Source organism: Leptonychotes weddellii, chromosome 2 (genome assembly GCF_054177405.1).
Source record: "Leptonychotes weddellii isolate Sample4059 chromosome 2, ASM5417740v2, whole genome shotgun sequence".
Lineage (NCBI taxonomy): Eukaryota > Metazoa > Chordata > Mammalia > Carnivora > Phocidae > Leptonychotes > Leptonychotes weddellii.
This window is the reverse complement of record NC_138370.1, coordinates 99,995,947-100,015,096: the sequence shown is the minus strand read 5'-3', so window position 1 is coordinate 100,015,096 and position 19,150 is coordinate 99,995,947. Positions and strand designations below refer to the sequence as shown.

The window sequence follows — 19,150 nt, the reverse complement described above, 5'->3', positions numbered from 1 at the left end:
TTTATAAAACATGGTATAACTAAAAGATGCAAGTTTTAAAGATAGAGAAGGATCTTATAAAAATAAAACTTGTGCCCATAGTGCATTGTGAAGAGTTTGTTGCTTTAAGAAAGGCAAATATGGGACGTGTTTAGGGATCTGACCATGAAATGATGCAAGACAGGCCTTTGTTTCTGCAGTAAATTTGCGTCAAAAGAGCAAACAAAAGGGATCTCATAAGGTTGCTCAACTTCAAATTCTCTGAGAAGACTTTTATACCTGAAGGGAGAAGTTTCTGAAGACGAATATCTTGACTGACACTTGATTTCCACCACTGTGACCCCTAACTTGGTTCTGAACACATTGTGGAGCCACACTAGAAAATCTAAGCAGTTTTTAATTGATAAAATCTGATGTTGGACATTTAAAGTGCAGTAACTGGAAAGTCTGTGAAATATGTTGAATTGATATAGTAATTGAGTCCTGGAATTCAGAACTAACAGGAACCTAAGAATGTATTTTAAGGATATTTCTTTGCCAACGCTTAGGAAAGACTCCTTTCTCCTTGCTAGGCCCCCAAATCGTTGACAGATTATTTTATAAGGCACAAAATTTTAGAACTTGGAAAAGCAGGTATCAGTCAAAACAGTTTTTCAACAGGGTCCCTTTTATTTTCAAGGTGTTAGGTAATTACTGGATACTATCTGAACTGGTTTGTCAGCTCTCTACTAGTGAGGTTTCTTTCTATGAGCTAATTCATATGTCCCAGGAGAAAAGAACCCCCACTGAACCCCCATCGTTCCCCCCTCTGCCCTGTCAAGTAGGCTCACAAAGGTCAAGTTGTATATACAACCTGCTCACTGCATCTCTCCTCCTCAGTGACCTGCCTTCCTCTTTTAGATCCAAAATAATTCACAGGAAAGATGCTTCACTGTAACTTTTCCTTTCGAATTTGGGGTGCTAAGAGGCAGGCTTCTTCTACTTTCCAATAAAAACATTTGCAAGCATCCCAAAATTCTCATAACATCTCAAAACATAACTCAAGATACGAAAGCCACAGACCACCTCATGCATTCCTTCTCTCTCCTTGCAGAGATTTTCTCTTCTTATAGAACTTACATAGATTATTTCTTTGTCTCAAGCCTCATAAAACTGTGTGCTCTCAGATGCCATTTGTCAAATCCATCTTCTTTCCTGACGAAGGAAGAATAGTTACTGGGCAAATGGTCTGGAAGTATATTCACCTGCAAGTCAGGATTGCTTAAAGACCCATCTAGGGCACTTTTCAAACTAACGCTGGAAATAGCTTCACAGCATCCTCCACAGATGTTTGATTATGGAACCTCTGCCTGAACTCCTGGCATGAGCAGCCAGGGAGAGAGGGGTACTCATTACTTCTGAAGTGTCTCTTCACACTCTAGGAGCAGTCTCTTTATGTTGAGCCATTACGTTGAGCCCCCTACTATAACAATTCTCCAGTTGTCTTAGCCTTGTTTCTGGAGTCAGCTGAGAGAATATCCTCTCTTTATTTCCATTTCCATACACTGTGACCTGTGTACTTTTTTTTCCCATACCGACTCTTTATAAGCCCTTTTGTAAAGCTCTACATTCTCAGGAGGTGGTGTCAGCATTGAAGATGTCTCACCTATCAGTTACTAGAATCACATTAGCTTTAAAGGAAATAAAATTACTTCTGCTACGGCAGACCCCAAGATGAACATGAAGTTTGCGGTGACTTTAAGCTTGAAGAAAATTCATTTACACACACACACGCACACTGCCCTACTATCTATCACTGCTCTGATTTCATCTGTGACCTAGTTTGTAGCTTCCAAAATTTTACATTGCTGTGGGAAGCTCATTCTTGAAGACATTTAGCTTTCTCACATTATACTTTATATAAAACCTTGGCTGTGTGTGAGGCTTCTCATTTATCTCAGGATCTCCTCAGCACTGTGATTTTTTTAAATTGAAATTTTCTGTTTGGCAGTTCAGGAATTTTGAAATAACAAAATATGCATGATATTGAAGATGGGCCATGAAAAATCCTGGTTGACATGTATTCAATCCTCATGGATTCAGATTATAAACTGAAAGAAAAATCCCACTCACGTGCAATTGTTTTCCATTTCATTGAGCCTTGCGTATTACTCACTAAGAATGAAGGGCAATTATTTTTTTTAACTTAAATTCAATTAGCCAGCATATAGTACATCATTAGTTTCAGATGTAGTGTTCAATGATTCATCAGTTGTGTTTAACACCCAGTGCTCATCACATCATGTGCCCTCCTTAATGCTTATCACCTGGTTACCCCATCCCCCACATACCTCCCCTCCAGCAACCCTCAGTTTGTTTCCTAGAGTTAGGAGTCTCTCGTGGTTTCTTCTTCCTTGAAGACTTCCCACTCAGTTTTCCCTCCCTTCCCCTATGATCCTCTGCACTGTTTCTTATATTCCACATATGAGCGAAGAAGGGCAATTATTTTTAATAATAGGGGCAAAATGGGAAGGCGTTCCATTTATTAATTAAAAATCATCCCTTGATTTAAAAGCCAGTGTATCCAGAAGAATTTCTTTTTTTTTTTTTTTAAGATTTTATTTATTTGAGAGCGAGAATGAGAGACAGCATGAGAGGGAGGAGGGTCAGAGGGAGAAGCAGACTCCCTGCCAAGCAGGGAGCCCGATGCGGGACTCGATCCCGGAACTCCAGGATCATGACCTGAGCCGAAGGCAGTCGCTTAACCAACTGAGCCACCCAGGCGCCCCAGAAGAATTTCTGAACTGATTTTAATACATTTTTATCTCCAGCCTGAAGACCAGATTTATAGCTAAATATAGTAACAAAGGGATATTTTAAAAACAAGCCTTGACAATCAAGTGTCATTCAACTGACTTGTCAGAAGTATCTATTCTCATGTCCCTTGTTGCTCATAGTTTCATAGGATTCCAACCTTAGGGCAAACTACCACACATTTCTTCCTAAGAACATACTCTGAAGACACTCTTTGCCTTTTTCCTTGCTAACAGCAATCCAACAGTGTTTGTAATGATGGAACAAGAAACCACAGCAGAATGTCTTACTTGTACACGCATGTTTTTATTTAACAGAAAAGATGACTCCACAGGCCGGGGCTTCTGCCACTGAGACCCTAACTCAGGAGGAGCATCAGATGCAGAGAATGATGGCAAAGCGTTCGAAAATCATCAAGGAGCTGATACAGACGGAAAAAGACTACCTCAATGATCTCGAGCTGTGCATTAGGGAAGTGGTTCAGCCCTTGAGAAATAAACAGGTAAGTGCAACTTGGAGGGTCCCCCCCCAACCATATCCTAAATAAGATCACCAGCACCATGAAATCAAATCATCCAAGTGATAGTATCTGCCACAGTGAGGATGGAGGGATGGGCCCTTTTCCTTGAGGCCTGGGTTTGCGGTGGTGGAAGGTAGCATCAGATTCGTATTTCCAGTGTCAGCAGAGGGACACCCAGAGTCCCTCCATTTGGCCAAGAAAACTGTATTCCAAAATATGGGGAAAAGGAAGATCACAGTTTCTGCCACTTTGAAATTTCTATAGGTTCTTTCTTGGATTCTTATGGAACTGTGAGCAATAGGTTTTCAGCAGTTTAGGAGCAAAGCACTTAATTTGATTCAAAGATGATCAAAGATCTGGAAGAAAAAAAATGTGTTTCTCCCCGCCCCCACATTGAGAGCTCAATTAAACTTCAGATTATTTAGCCAAGTAAAATTCAACATAGAAATTAACCTGAATGTAAGGTAACACTTGAAGTGTTCATAAGTTAATCATTCTCCTCCTTTTTAATCAAGGCCTTTTCAGGGATTTTCCTGTAAGGAATTAGAGTATAGGTACAGGATATATGATTCATATATATGTGCATGTATTAAGTACCTGATATTGTAACTGGCACCGTTCCCAGCTCTGGGGTTACAGTTCAGTACAAAACAAAGTCCTGCCCTTATGGGGTTTACTTTCCAGTGGGAGAGAGGAAGAGTCAGACAATAACTAATAAATTAATAAACAAACATAAATTAAAACAGATGGTGGCAAGTATAGCGGAGAAAACCAAAGTAGGGATGAGGGATGGAGCATGGGCACAGAGCGGTGATGTTTCTATTTCAAATACGGTAGTAAATGCAGACCCTTCCAATCGGGGACATTACAGCCAAGAACTGAAAGGGGTAAAAGGTGTTCCAGGTTGAGGGGAGAGCAAGAACAACGACCCTAAGGAGTGATAACCTAATCACTAGGGTGGTAAACAGTCCTCATACACAATTGAAACAATACACAAAAGCATAAACTAGAAAGTAAAGATGATCAGAATTCACCTGCTTAAATATAATCACCATTCACATGGTTGGGAAACATCCTTGCAGGCATCAGTTGGGACATTTACATACACACACACACATACACACAAACCCATATACATTTTGAACATATATTTTTACAAAATGTAATCAAAACTACACATGCCATTTTATAACATAATCGTTTCATTCAGCAATCTGTTGGATGTTTCTTTTCATGACTACTGACACATACAAATGTTTTTCTACTGTTACTGATGCTGAGACACTCTTGTGATTTGGGTATTGTCACCTCATCTCCTTAGAATAAATTCCTAGAAGTGGAATTGCTAGATCAAAGGGTACACATATTAGGGATTTTGATAAAAATTTGTTAGCTGACAACCAAAAAGTCGATACCATTCTAATTTTCATTCTCATTAACAGTGCTTGAGAAGTCAAAATACCTTTTTGTATATTCATTAGCCATTTCTTTTCTCTTCAATCCCTATTCATATTCATGTCTCTTGCCCTTTTAAAAAGATATGGTTTATCTTTTTCTTATTGTTTTACAAAACCTCTTTATATATTAAGGGTATTCTTTTTTCATCCCACATGTTACAACTAATTTTCTCAGTTTGTCTTTTGCCTTCTAGTAAGATAAAAACAAAGAGGGAGGCAAACCATAAGAGACTCTTAACTATAGAGAACAAACTGAGGGCTGCTGGAGGGGAGATGGGTTGGGGGGGATGGGGTAACTGGGTGGTGGGCATTAAGGAGGGCACTGAGTGTTATATGCAACTGATGAATCACTAACTCTACCCCTGAAGCTAATAATACACTGTATGTTAACTAAATTGAATTTAAATAAAAATTTTTTAAAAATAACCTTATTTAAGGTTAAAAAGTTAAACCTTGTTTAAGTTTTATGCATTTAATTTTGCTGGGTTTAAGTGACCAAATATATTTAATTTTATGGCTTCTGGGTTTGGCATCTTAATACATACATACATTTTGATTACAAAAATATTGTCAGCCAGTTGTCCCAACTTCAATTATTACATCTTTCCCCCAGTACTTAAAATATCCAGAAGCAGAGTTTATGTTAACACAAGATTCCTCTAAGAAATACTAGAAAAAATAACTGGCCTACAAATTAGGGAAAACCAGTGTAGATCAAGGTGACCTTAGATATAAATGTTAGGTTTGGTTTTGGTTTTGGTTTAAGACAATGTATAAAGAAAAGTGGCAAAGCAGACTTTGAATTTTTCCTTCATACCGGGTCACTTTTAGTTTTACTTCTTCACGACTTTCAATAGGTAATTACTACTGGTCAGGTCCATTCCAAAGGCTTCATTGGTATTCATATTTAATCCCCTCCTGGTTCTCAAGTTGGAAGGTAACTGGCCACTTTCTGAATCTGGAAATCTCTTATTCATCCTGTAGGATTAAGAATAACATTAATGGTCATGATAGAAAGTTGCTCTCTGGGTTCATTGCTAAATATATAAAAATATTTTTGGTGTTTTTCATTTAATATAAACTAGTTGTGTCTGATGTAACCTCTGTTCTGGCAGATATTAATGGTTATTGATGTTTATTTACATACTTATGAAAATATTAATTTTAAATGCACATAGCATCAGACTCCAGACTCGACCACAACCCACCCTCCCTTACGGTGAGGTTTTACCGGTCACTCCTATTTTCTGAAAAATTTAGAACCTCGTCCACTGCTCCATACCTTCTCCCTCTCTCCAGGTCCGACATCAATGTCAGGTCATTTCAATAATCAGGCAAATGGCCCGCGCAACCTCCAGGCCTCTCCACCAGTTCCTTGACTTGCTGGCATCCTGAGATCTTTCCTTCAAGCCCATCTTAGCCCCTCACTCCAGGCACCACTCCCTAGGGCTGTCATTCTATTTCTTCACCCCCTCAAAATCAGAATTTCAGGCTTACCATTCTCTAGCCCACTCCCACTGGTTCCCTCTCCCTGACAAGTTTTGGATGCCACCAGGGCTAAGGTCCTTTCTCATCATTTCATTGAGAAAACAGACACAATAAGAAGATGCACTCTCCCAACACCACGCCTACCAACTTACCTGCATCTCTACCCATGTCAGCTGTCTAATGGTTCTGCTTCTAATTAAGGACAACTTTTCTTCTAATGCCGTGGATTCTATCCCCTCAGGCTTCTTCAAGGATTTCATTCCTGCCAGTGTCCTTTCTTCCTCCTGTATATTGATTTTACCATCACCAACCTTATTGGATCAATCTCATCACCATTACCTGCTATCTTAAAAAAGCAAAAACTCTCTCTTGTCTATATTCTCTTTCCCTGTTTAAGTTAGATGTGAAATATTTAATATGTATAAAACCATATGTGACTAAGACATTTCAAAATAAGCACAATTTACCAGAAGTCTGTCCTTGTGATGAGTTAATGATCAGTATTAAAAAAGACAGTATGGGGCACCTGGGCGGCTCAGTCAGTTAAGCACCTGACTCTTGATTCTGGCTCAGGTCAAGATCTCAGGATCTTGAGATGGAGCCCTGTGTTGGCTCCATGCTGGGCGTGGAGCCTGCTTAAGATTCTCTCTCTGCCTCTCCCTCTGCCCCTCCCCCACTTCGTGCATGCTTTCTAAAGAGCACAATTTTGTATCAAATGGAATAAGGTTATTCAGTATGCAAATGTTCTCAATTTTAACCCGTCCACCACACTGGTGAGTTAAACTGGCCCCACCAATGTACATGCCATGACTGAGCTATAATCTCATATATGCACTCTGATCGGTGTTTGTGTTTTTTACTTTCATCGTTTTTCTTATTTTTTGCTTCCTATATAACTCTTAGAGCAATTCTCAGAATTGGTGTTTCAGACCGTGTAAAATAAAACATTTCCATCATGGTGACATGTAGTTTATCTGGCATGTTTAACTTCTACTCTCAATACTTTGAATTACCGTTCTCACACTTCTAACTCCTATTTCCCTTGTTATTCTACTCAGATGGTTTATAACTTGTTGATTTTTCACATCTGGCACTTCTCTTTGCTGAGATCTTTCAGTGCTCTCTGTCTGCCTCCTTGTGGAATTTGGTTTCAATCTAGTGGTCTACTTGTCCTCTCCGCTCATGTTGAAATAGTAGTTATTCCGAGCTTTCTCAGAGTTCTCCTATCCAATCCACCTTTCCCCCACTTCTTAATGCTTTTAACCTTGACTAAGTAAATAGATGCTCAGGAACCCAGACGAAACATTTATGAGTGCCAAGGTAGTTAATTTATGCCATGAATTTATTAACTTTACCACTTTTCAATGTTCATTAGCTCCTTTTTGTCCTTACTTCCCTTCTGTTTAAATACCATTGTCTTTGCACACAGGCCACCTGTCATCAGTTAGTGTCAAAATTTATAAGTTAACACATACAATGTTTATGTAACCATGGGAACTATCTGTAAACCACGCTTAGCTAAATCTGAGGCAACGTCAGTAAATATCATACATGTACAAGTTAGTCTGGAAGGGACTTCGGGAAGTCACCTATTCCATGTCTTTTCTCTTGTCGAGAAGACAGTCTTTGCCTCCATTGCTGAAAAGACTATCTTTGCTCTATTGTACTGCCTCCAGGCCTTCTCTCGATACATCTGATTCATTCTTTTCAGTCCCAGAAGAAACAAGGTAGTATATGGAAGTTAAAATTGGAAGGAGGAAATGGAAAACTGAGAAAAGCACTAGGTTATCTGAGGGCGCTTGCATGAATGAGTCAGGGTACCAGTGAGTGTCTAGACCCGGCCCTTGAGTTGGCAACTGTTCTGTGACAATCATGGTTACAAATCTTAAAAACCGTAACTTCGGGGCTTTTCTATAAACAAAACTTCACCTAACTGAAATCAGGGTCAAACTCGGCAGTTACATCTTTAATTGCAGCATTGTGAGAGGTTTTGCAAAGAAGGCAAAAATTATCGACAACATTCGGTGTTGAAACATTTAGTGGGAAAACAGGTTCTAGTTATTTATTATCCAAACACAGCAATAGGAGAGATTGTACATTTTTGGCAGTAAGTCAAAATAAATCAAAGCCGGAGCAAACTAATCTAACAATGGAAAAGAGCTTTTTGTGTAAGGAAGGGACCAAAAAATTTGAGAAGAGTAGTTGGAGGAATCTAAATACGTGTTTTTATTTTACTTTGTTTTTAATTATTTCTTGAATTTTAAAAATTTACATAATACAAATATACCAAAAATCTCAAGGACACAATAGTGTCTCATAGTTATTCAATTTCCTTCTCTAGAAGACCATTACTAGCTTCTTTTTACCCTTCCAAGGGTATTGCATTTATAAGTGTATATGTTTGTACATTTAGTAGATTTTTATTTATATTATATTCTATTTATTTATTGTTCATATTATCTGATTTGTGAATTATGAAATTTTGTGTTTTCAGAAAGAAGGGCAAAAATAATCTATAATTTTGTGTTGATAAGAGTTCAATTGGGGGGCGCCTGGGTGGTTCAGTCGTTAAGCGTCTGCCTTTGGCTCAGGTCATGATCCCGGGGTCCTGGGATCGAGTCCCACATCCGGCTCCCTGCTCCACGGGAAGCCTGCTTCTCCCTCTCCCACTCCCCCTGCTTGTGTTCCCTCTCTCGCTGTGTCTCTCTCTGTCAAATAAATAAATAAATAAATAAATATTTTAAAAAAAAAGAGTTCAATGGAATTTTCTGTTCAAATTTGTGTACCTTATATTGCAGTAATTTTTTTATAGCAGTAATTTTGAAAAGAATTTTTATTATACAGAATATATAGAAGAAAATAATCACCCATAGCTCTACACTTAGACGTAAGTATTGTAAATATTTTTGTTTATTGACTAAGCATATAAGGATGCCGGAGTCCAGCTCCAGCCGGGGTGGGTCTCTCGTAGGAAAGGACGGTGGCGGCGAATGAGGAGACACAGACACAGGGTCAGGTTGCAAGCATCTCCTCCTGATAGCCTCGGAGGAACTTTATTTATATGTTAGGATATTTTTGTTTTTCCAAATCTTAGATCATTTTCTGGATTACAGACATAGCCTTCTTTCATTTTTCCTTTGTAATGATTAACATGACCTTTATTGATTTCCGCTTATTGGCTTTCGCTAAAACTAAAAAACAGTACGCAAAGAGAAAGGTGCCAGACAGAGCGTGACCGTCTTGTTATTTTGTTCTATAGAAACTAATTCTTCGTGGAATTAGTTTCGTTATGATTGCTTAGATAGGCGTAACTAAGATGAGTAGTCACTTTATCATGAAACCCCAGAAATATTCCCACAATTATAAAGATTGCCATAAACAAAATGAAAGAGAATAGCAGGAGCCCGCTGTGGAGTCTCCTGTTTTCAGGATCGTCCCCCCTACTTGGACTTTGTCAAACAGCATGAGTAGCTTGGCTCGCGCCATACAGACATACCCAAATATTTTGTGAAATTGGAATCATACCCTATATGCCATTATGGAGTCTCGTCTCCCTGAAAAATATGTTGACATGTTTGTTTTTTTTTAAGATTTTATTTATTTGTGAGAGAGAGAATGAGAGACAGAGAGCATGAGAGGGAGGAGGGTCAGAGGGAGAAGCAGACTCCCCGCCGAGCAGGGAGCCCGATGCGGGACTCGATCCGGGGACTCCAGGATCATGACCTGAGCCGAAGGCAGTCGCTTAACCAACCGAGCCACCCAGGCGCCCCGACATGTTTTATTTTAACCACAGAAAACAAATACTAATTTAAGTGGAAAATGTTTTCTTTTATTTATTGGGAGACCATACATTTGAGGAAAACAATATCAATGCTCTCTCTGGATGCCGAGCCCCCAGCTGGAAAATGGCTCCGCCAGTGTTATCACGCAGGTCCAGGTTAACAGTGGGGTGTTCAGGGTCATGACGGCAGGGACGACACTATGTCCAGCAATTGTTCTGTATGACATACGCGACGTATCACGCTGTACTAACACGCTACCGTCCTTCTCTCTCAGGATCCAAAGAGGGGGAGGCAAGTCCTAAAATAGGGAATCATAAAAGACAGGGAATTGGAGAGGACAAATCGCTCCCAAAGGGGTAAGGAAGGGAAGGGATCACAGAACCCAGGGCATTCAGCTTCCTGCTGTGCCTCTCACCCGAGTGAAGTTGCTATAGTTTAAACTATGGGATCAGCCCTGTTATAGAAGCTTATGTAAGAGGAGGGTTTGCCAAGCCCACAGAGCACAATGTAGATAAAATCATCGCAGAAAGGAGACTGGGAGGAGGGGGCATAAGTGCATTATAATAATGAAAATACTGTTTGAATATTGTAATACCACGAAAATCTATATACAACAAAAAGATGGCCATGGCCCAATTTATGTCCTATGAATTGAAGCTATCATCACTACAATTTTAGTTTGGTAAATGATTTTTATATCCCTTTGGAGTTTGCTGTTATTTTAAGGGCGCCCTCCTCACCGGAGTGAACCCATCATTGTTCTATATGAAGGGGGCTGTAGCTTCAGCACTTGTTCTGGAAATCACCTAGCCTTCCGTCTCCTGCCCTCTCTTTTGAGGTTTCTAGTTGGACGTCCCTGGTATCTGTCTTGACAGCTCAAAGCTGGGTTCTACCTCAGTAGTGTCTACCCTCTGGCTGCCTCACCGTGTGACCAGCGTTCCCATGATTTTTGAATGTTGAACCAGCCTTGTATATCTGGAATAAATCCCACTCAATCATGATGTATAATTCTTTATATACATTGTTGGATTCACTTTGTTAATATTTTGTGGAGGATTTTTGTATCTATATTCATGAGAGATTTTGTCCACAGTTTTCTTTTCCTGTGATATCATTGTCTGGTTTTAGTATTAGGTTAATTCTGGCCTCTTATAATCACCTAGCTACTCTTCATGTATCTGGTAACTTCCAAAATTTTCAGATTGTATTCTGGGCCTCAAAAATATTTCACCTTGGCACACTGACCATAAATTTCTTAAAGTCAACTACTTTCTAAAACTGTTTCCTCCATAAAAATTGCCCTGCACTAAGTGGACTCAAGATGTTAATTGCTCATAGACATGTCTCATTTATGCAGATAGTCACCATACTCCATTCATAGTATGTTCTACCATATCACATCAAAATCCAATGCACATGTACTGTACTTTTGCAAGATATTATAACTGGGGAAACTGGGCAGAGGGGACACAGGACCCCTCTGTATTATTTTTTTAAAGCGCATGAATCTATAATTATATTTAAAAATTAAAAGTTTAATTAAAAATATAATGTTCTTATTTTCTTCCTCTCTCTTCCTTTCTCTCTTTAACCACATGATCCTTTTAAATAAATGTGTAAAATTATATATGTAAGAACAAAATCTTTTCCTCTGACTCTTACCTTGATTTCTGTCAAACTTTTCAATTAATTCTCTTTTTATTGTGGTTTCAGAAAGATAGAGACTATATTCTTAGTGTAAGTACACCCATTAGGTTGTGTAGAAGAAACTCTATAGCATATAATAATTCCCTGTGTATTGGGGCACCTGGGTGGCTCAGTCAATTGAGCGTTGACTCTTGGTTTCAGCTCAGGTCTTGATCTCAGGATCATGAGATTGAGCCCCATGTCAGGCTCCAGGCTCAGCACAGAGTCCTCTGGAGATTCTCTCTCCCTCTTTCTCCCCCTCTGTCCCTCCCTAACTGCCCCTCCTCCTGCTCATGCATGCACACTCTCTCTCATTCTAAAATAAATAAATAGAATCTTTAAAAAATAATAGTAATTTCCCATGTGTCTTGGCTCTTTCTCATGCTATGCTTGGAATACCAGAAGTCCTTCTAGATTACAAAACAAATGTAGGGAAAAGCCAACTAAATCTCTCTCTCACTTCCACATCCTACTCAATCTAGTCTCTTCTCCCCTATAGTCTAGCAGTTCCTGTGGTCAACTCCTCAGTCACAGGACTTCACAGACTTCAGAGTGCAGAGATCAAAGCTAGGCTGATAATATGAAAACAAACCTTATTTTTTAAATAAGGGCGCCTGGGTGGCTCAGTTGGTTAAGCGACTGCCTTCAGCTCAGGTCATGATCCTGGAGTCCCAGAATCGAGTCCCACATCGGACTCCCTGCTCAGCGGGGAGTCTGCTTCTCCCTCTGACCCTCTCTCCTCTCATGCTCTCTCTCACTCTCTCTCTCTTAAATAAAAATAAAAATCTTAAAAAAAATTTTTTTTAAATAAAATATTATACTCGCTGGAAGTCTGCTTTAAATATCAATACACATATTCTTCAATCAATTAAAAATACTGATTTTCATGTTTACTAAGATCACATCACAATGAAGAATCCCACGACTTATATGGCCACACCTTTATGTTTTTTTTAATCGAAGACTTAATTTTCACCTCTTTGTAAAACTCTAATATTTATTACTAATCTGGGCCATTGTTCCTCTATTATAAGGTCAGATACTTGAAGTCATATTAGAAAAGTCAGAACAAATATTGATTATGTTTTTTTTACTTTTTAAAACATTTATTAGTAAGGGTAGTTCTTGGGGCACCTGGCTGTCTCAGTAGGTAAAGCATGCAACTCTTGGTCTCAGGGTTGTGAGTTTAAGCCCTATATTGGGTGTAGAGCTTACCTTAAAAAAACTTTTTTTTAAATAAAATCTTTAAAAAGGGGGGGGGCGCGCCTGGGTGGCTCAGTCGTTAAGCGTCTGCCTTCGGCTCTGGTCATGATCCCAGGGTCCTGGGATCGAGCCCCACATCGGGCTCCCTGCTCAGAGGGAAGCCTGCTTCTCCTTCTCCCAGTCCCCTGCTTGTGTTCCCTCTCTTGCTGTGTCTCTCTCTGTCAAATAAATAAAATCTTTTTTTTTAAAAAGATTTTTTTTTAAATAAGGGCAGTTCTTATGTGCTGGAGAAGATTATAGTTATGCAATGTTAAATTTAAAAATAAAATCCCACAAGTAAATGGTGCTGTCATCCACAAAGTGACTGCATTAGTATATAATATGTAACTTGCCTCTTTTTCAAGTTACTCACACAATCATCACTGTTCACTTTCTCATCTTCCTTGGGAGGGACTTTTCTGTTTTGTCATTGTGGAAGGCATATAGCTTGCTGTCAGATTGGATTCAGATTTAGTTGGGTATGGAACTGATATATCAATATTCTAGCATGTGAAAATTCTTTTTATGGGTAGGAAGTCTCTTATCTTTGCTGGTTCAGAAAACCTCGGCTCAAAAAATGAGGGATTTTTTTTTAATCCTTGTATTACAGTTTTATGATGGAAACTCTCCACTGTGTTGTTACATCTATAAGCACCTCATAAGCTCCATTTTAGGGCAACTTCAGTTTTCTCTAATTTTTATAATTTATATTCCAGATCAAAAGTTGCTGGGCCAAGTGAGGAGATAAATGAGCGCATTTTCCAGTTCAGTGCAGGGGTTGGAACGTCCAGAATTGAAAAAAAAAAAGAGAGAGAGAGAAAGAGAGATGTGATACACAGATCTGTTTTAATATCAAGGAAAGTCATCCCTTCAGCCTGGATAACATGAGCTTGTGCTCATCACCTCACTTCTCAGAACTGAGTTGCATAAACCACTATTTTAATTTGTTTTTATTTGTGAAAATAGGCAACAAAATTTTAGTGGCTGTAATTATTATATTGATGCTATAAACCTCTCGAATGAAATGCCAGAGATGGTGGGGCACCTTTACTCAGACATAGATCAACATGGCTGTGCAAATCAGTACAGGGCCATAAATCTTGGACTCCAAAGACTAAATAGTGGTGGGTCAGAAAGAAAGCACATATTGGGGAAATAAGTATTTATTAATAACCACTTATTTAAGGCACTTTGGATACAGACAAGGTTGATGATTACATGAGTTAATTAATTAATTAATTTTAGGCCACTTGGAATATATAAAGACATGTGAAACTCATCCTTGCCATCAAAGACTAAGGATCCCTAGTTAGAGATGACAAGACCCACAGCTATGAAAAGATAATGTGTAATGCAAAGCAATAATTGATAAATGCAAACAATGAGTGCTATTGGAGTTCACAGAAGGGACAGATCACTTTCAGACAGATTAACTAGGCCGTATTTCATGGAGAATGTGATATTCTAGTTGAATATGCTAATTAAAAGATTAAATGTTTGTCAAGTGTCTATTGCATACAATGCCCTCTGCTGAGTTCTGCATGGGAATCAAGGAAATTTGTCATGGTCCTGCCCTAGAAGAGTTTATAACCTGGTCAAGAAAATGACACATAAAAAGCCAAATAACAATTAAAGATATGTTTCAAGACGATGCTAGAAATGATCACAACAGAAGGTGGTTCATGATTAGTTCTGCTAATTAGCTATGCAGCAAACAATTGCTTTAGACATTAGCAGACGGAGGCACTCACTTTCCTGACCTCTTAACAGCATTTCATAGAACAATTTCCTTTTTCTGTCTTCTAAGACTCCACGTGCACCTGGTCTCCCTGTACTACTCCAATTTCTCTAAACACCGAAGTAGATCAAGGCTCAGCCTGTGGCCCTCTTCTCTCTTTTGTTTACATTCACTCTGTTGAGGATCTGATCCGGTTTCATGCCTTTCAATCCCATCTACATGCTAATGGTTGGCAAATGTTTATCTCCAGCCTAGACATTTTCCCTGAAAGTTTACTTTGCTTATATCCAACTCTCTAGTCAAATTTCTATGTGATCATCTACAAGGCATCTCCAATTTAACATTAGTCCAAAGCTGAGCTCCCAAATTTCCCTTTAAAATTTGCTCTCTTTATAGTCTTTCTCACCTTAGTAGATGGCAGCTCTGTTCTTCCAGATGCTTGGGCAAAAATCCCTGGTGTCATCCTTGACTTTTCTTTCTCTTAAACCCTATATTGGATCTACCAGCAAATTCTATCAGCTCTGCCTTCAAAATTTATTCAGAATTAGACCACTTCTCACCTCCTCCATTACTTCTACTCTGATTCAAGAACCCATCAATAACCACCTAGATTATTACACCTTCCTCATGACCCATCTCTCTTTTTTCCATCCTTGTCTCAATCAAGCAACCAGTGTGATTCTTCTAAAAATATCAGTCAGATCATGTCCCTTTTCTACTCAAAACCTTCCAATGGCTTATCATCTCATTCTGATTAAACCTAATATTCTTATGATGACCTATGAGGTCCTACATAAGCTGATTCCTCATTCCCTCTGACCTTGCCTCTTTCTACATTCTGGCCATCTCTGTGTTCAGTGAATAAGCCAGGAACAGTGTTGTTTCAAGCCCTTTGCTCTTTCTGTTTTCTTTGCCTTGAATGTCCTTCCCCTAGAAAACCTCATGGCTTGCTCCTTCACCTCCGTCATGCCTTCACTCAGTAAAACATTCCTTGACCACCTCACTCTGTCTTATACTAGGTTCTCTCAGAAGCAGATCCAGATAAAAAGCATTTTAGAGCAAGTCATTTATTTGAGAGGTGGTCTCCTGGAATAGCAGTAAAGGAATAAGGACATGAAACAGAAAAGAAAAAAAAGATAATATAGGTATATTCAGGAACAGATTGCTTCTGAAACCCAATGGGGCTCATATCCCATTGGGGTCTCCAGGGCACACGCTCTACAGAACCTCAGCGTTGTGACATGTGAAGGGTATCGATCCACCAATTCCTGTTAGACATTGTTTGAGGAATGCTCCTGAGAGTGTTCATTCCTGACACCCTGGACTTCCCTGTGTATAGACAGAGCAGGAATCTGTGGTCAGAGAAAGGCTTTAGGTAGAAAATCAAAGATAGTAGCAGCAGGAAGTGCTTCAGTGTACATAGGAACATTTAGGACCAAGGGGATTTGGGTGAGGCATTCCCAGTGCTGTAGCTTCTCCCAAATTCCCTATCTCTGCTTGATTTTATCCCTATAGCATTTAACCCTATTTATATACCATATATTTTACTTATTTATCTCATTTACTTGTCTCCTTTATGAGGCATGGATTTTTGTCTCATTTGCTCACAGCTGTATCCCCAAGACCTAATACAGTGTCTGAGACATGAGCAGAAATAATAGCTTATCGATTGGCTATGAATGACTTTAGGCTGCGTGAATGGTCTAGGAAGTCCTGGAGAAGGGATAGAATCTATATCAAATAAACATTGGTTAGGCAAAGGCATGGTCAGGAGAGCAGTTCAAGAGCTCAAAAGTTGCAGGCCACAAGTTATAAGTGAGCTAGCATGTGACAAGTGTGAGGACAAGCCATGCTTTTTGATTGGAGCAGATGGTTCTTTTAAAATAAAAATAAATGGAATGAGACAAGGTAGGTCTTGGCCAGACAGAACTGTCAGGCTGAGGAATTTGGGGTCTTTTCTGTAGGCAGCTGGGAGGAACTGAATGTTTTCAAGGAGGGGAGTTCATCATTGTGTTGTAAACCTCATTAAACTTATGTTTATGAAACACTGAAAGAATCAGGCAAGCTGATTTGGGGAACCAGGAATAAAGATGAGTATAGAAGCTTTTTCAGAAGCACTAAGTGGGATGTGATAGTTTTATGGAGTTTTATGGAGTCACAAAAAAAAAAAAAAGGGCTCACAGAATGCTGGAAGTAGTGGGGTGAAACTATTGACATCTGAGGTCCAGGTGACACAGGAGTGAACTTGTCATGACTCTGGGGTTTGGAGTCTGGAATTTGGTGGTTCAGTTACTACATGGAGTTCCCAAACACCTGCCCTTTGTGTTTTGACAATATAACTTAAGTGTTTATTCCATACTTTCTTTTTAGAATTTCTAAAGAGTCGTAAGATTTACTGGATTTTCAGCTCAGAAGGGCTATTCTTAGCAGTACTATTTGTCATCTGAGCATTTCATATAAAATTCTAAGTAGGAAAGAAGAGCAGATCTGAAGACCACAGCCGACCCCAAGTAATTTCTTCTCTTTGCCCCAAGGCAAATAAGAGAAACAAAGGCAGGGACCCTTGATCCACTATATGCTTTTATCCAAGGATATCAATAGAAACAATTGACTTTTCTATTAATGGTCAACACAAAGTTTGGAAGGAACTTCTCAATCTACTTCCTTTCTCAGAGGCCTCGGGAATTTCTTAAATGGGACCACAGTCTCTAGCCTGGCCTTCACTCACCTCTGTTGGCTCTGCTTTTCTTCTTGCACAAGCCAAGTGAGATGTCCATCCCAGAATCCCAACCTATTTTTGTGAAGGGATTGACATCTCTGATAGAGGTCTGTCCACATTCCGTCTTCTGGCCTGGAATGTTTCCGGGTAGTTATGGGGTAAGGGGGGTATTTAGCTGGAAGATTAGTTAAAAGACTTGCTGTCTAGCCGTGATATTGATTCAATCTGTGGTTTGACTCAATTAGCCAGTTTAGAATCCAGTTTCACAGCAGGAGATCTCATACATACAAATCAGTAGTTTTGAGAAACCTGATGAAATAATGGCTAGTTTACCCTGAAAAGCTTTGTAATCTAGAAGCCAACCGTCTGAGTAAATACCCTAGTAATTAGATAATTATCCTAGCCCTGTGGTTGCCCGGGCCTTCTGCCAACATCCTCTTTTCCACTTGCTGCAATTTCTGTCTCACAAGCCTTTCCTTCTCAATTGCCTCACTAAAAAATAAAACAAGACCTGGTTCTTTCCTCTCAGAATGTCCGCGTTGAGTTTCTACTTCTTATAGGTTTTTACCCATTTTCAGCTTTCCTCCATTCTCCTCTTACTTTTTACAGTTACAGTCTTAATATCATTTGGTTTATAGGATCCAAGATTATTAATGGGGCAAACTAATCTAGGGAACACACCTAGGTCTCCCCATAATGCTGTGCGTGGAAATGCCTTCTAGAAGAGGTAGATGGGACCAGAGTTCTGTAAGACTGAACCAGATGATGTTCAAGGTGGATTTCCTCAGTATGAATTCTAGTTAAGGGCCCAATATTGGACACTATCTTGAACCTAGATTTACTGCCAACTCACATCAAATAGAAACACTGAAGTCTTTTCCAAAAACAATTTCCAGAGAAGCATTTGATGGATAGCAATCACCATAAGCTGCAAAGTCAATGCTATTTATTGTCTTCTCTCTTCTACAATTATTGTGTGTGTATAACTTTAAAGTTGTGTGATTTTGATCATCAAATTAGAGGCCTAAAAATATATTTCTAAATTGAGGTCAGGACAGTTATATCCAATTGAGGGCTTTTAATCCATTGGTTATTAGAAGAAAAACAATGTTTGTAGTTGCTGCTAATATTTGCCAAGACTTGTTAAAATCCTTAAGAAATATTAATAACTTTAGCTCCATAGTTATACTTATGAAATTTAGCATATGGAAATAATCATGTGTGTAAATCAGGTTTTAGCCAGGAGAGCTGCTTATAAGAGTGAAAATGATATTCTATTTAGATTTCAAAGATTTAGTGACTGGTTAAATAAACTAAAGTATTTCTACATAATGTTGACATTAAAAATGATGCAATTAAGGAAGATTAATGGCATAAAAAGATGTTCCTGTTATACTAAGTTTTAAAAAGGCAAATTTTATTTTATTTTATTTCTTTAATTAATTAATTTATTTTTTATTTTTATTTTTTTTATTCTTATGTTAATCCCCATACATTACATCATTAGTTTTAGATGTAGTGTTCCATGATTCATTGTTTGTGCATAACACCCAGTGCTCCATACAGAATGTGCCTTCCTCAATACCCATCACCAGGCTAACCCATCCTCCCACCCCCCTCCCCTCTAGAACCCTCAATTTGTTTTTCAGAGTCCATCGTCTCTCATGGTTCGTCTCCCCCTCCGATTTCCCCCCCTTCATTCTTCCCCTCCTGCTACCTTCTTCTTCTTTTTTTTTTTCCTTAACA

At 39.0% G+C, this 19,150-nt stretch overlaps 1 protein-coding gene across 1 annotated transcript in view; it reads left to right on the top strand.

The window, feature by feature from the left end:
* Positions 1-19,150, top strand: part of ARHGEF38 (Rho guanine nucleotide exchange factor 38) — a 127,144-nt gene that overhangs the window by 28,447 nt on the left and 79,547 nt on the right. Inside the window, exon 2 of the mRNA XM_081812036.1 lies at positions 3,090-3,274. Within this exon, the coding sequence (XP_081668162.1) occupies positions 3,090-3,274 (185 nt within the window). The remainder of the gene's footprint in view (positions 1-3,089; positions 3,275-19,150) is intronic.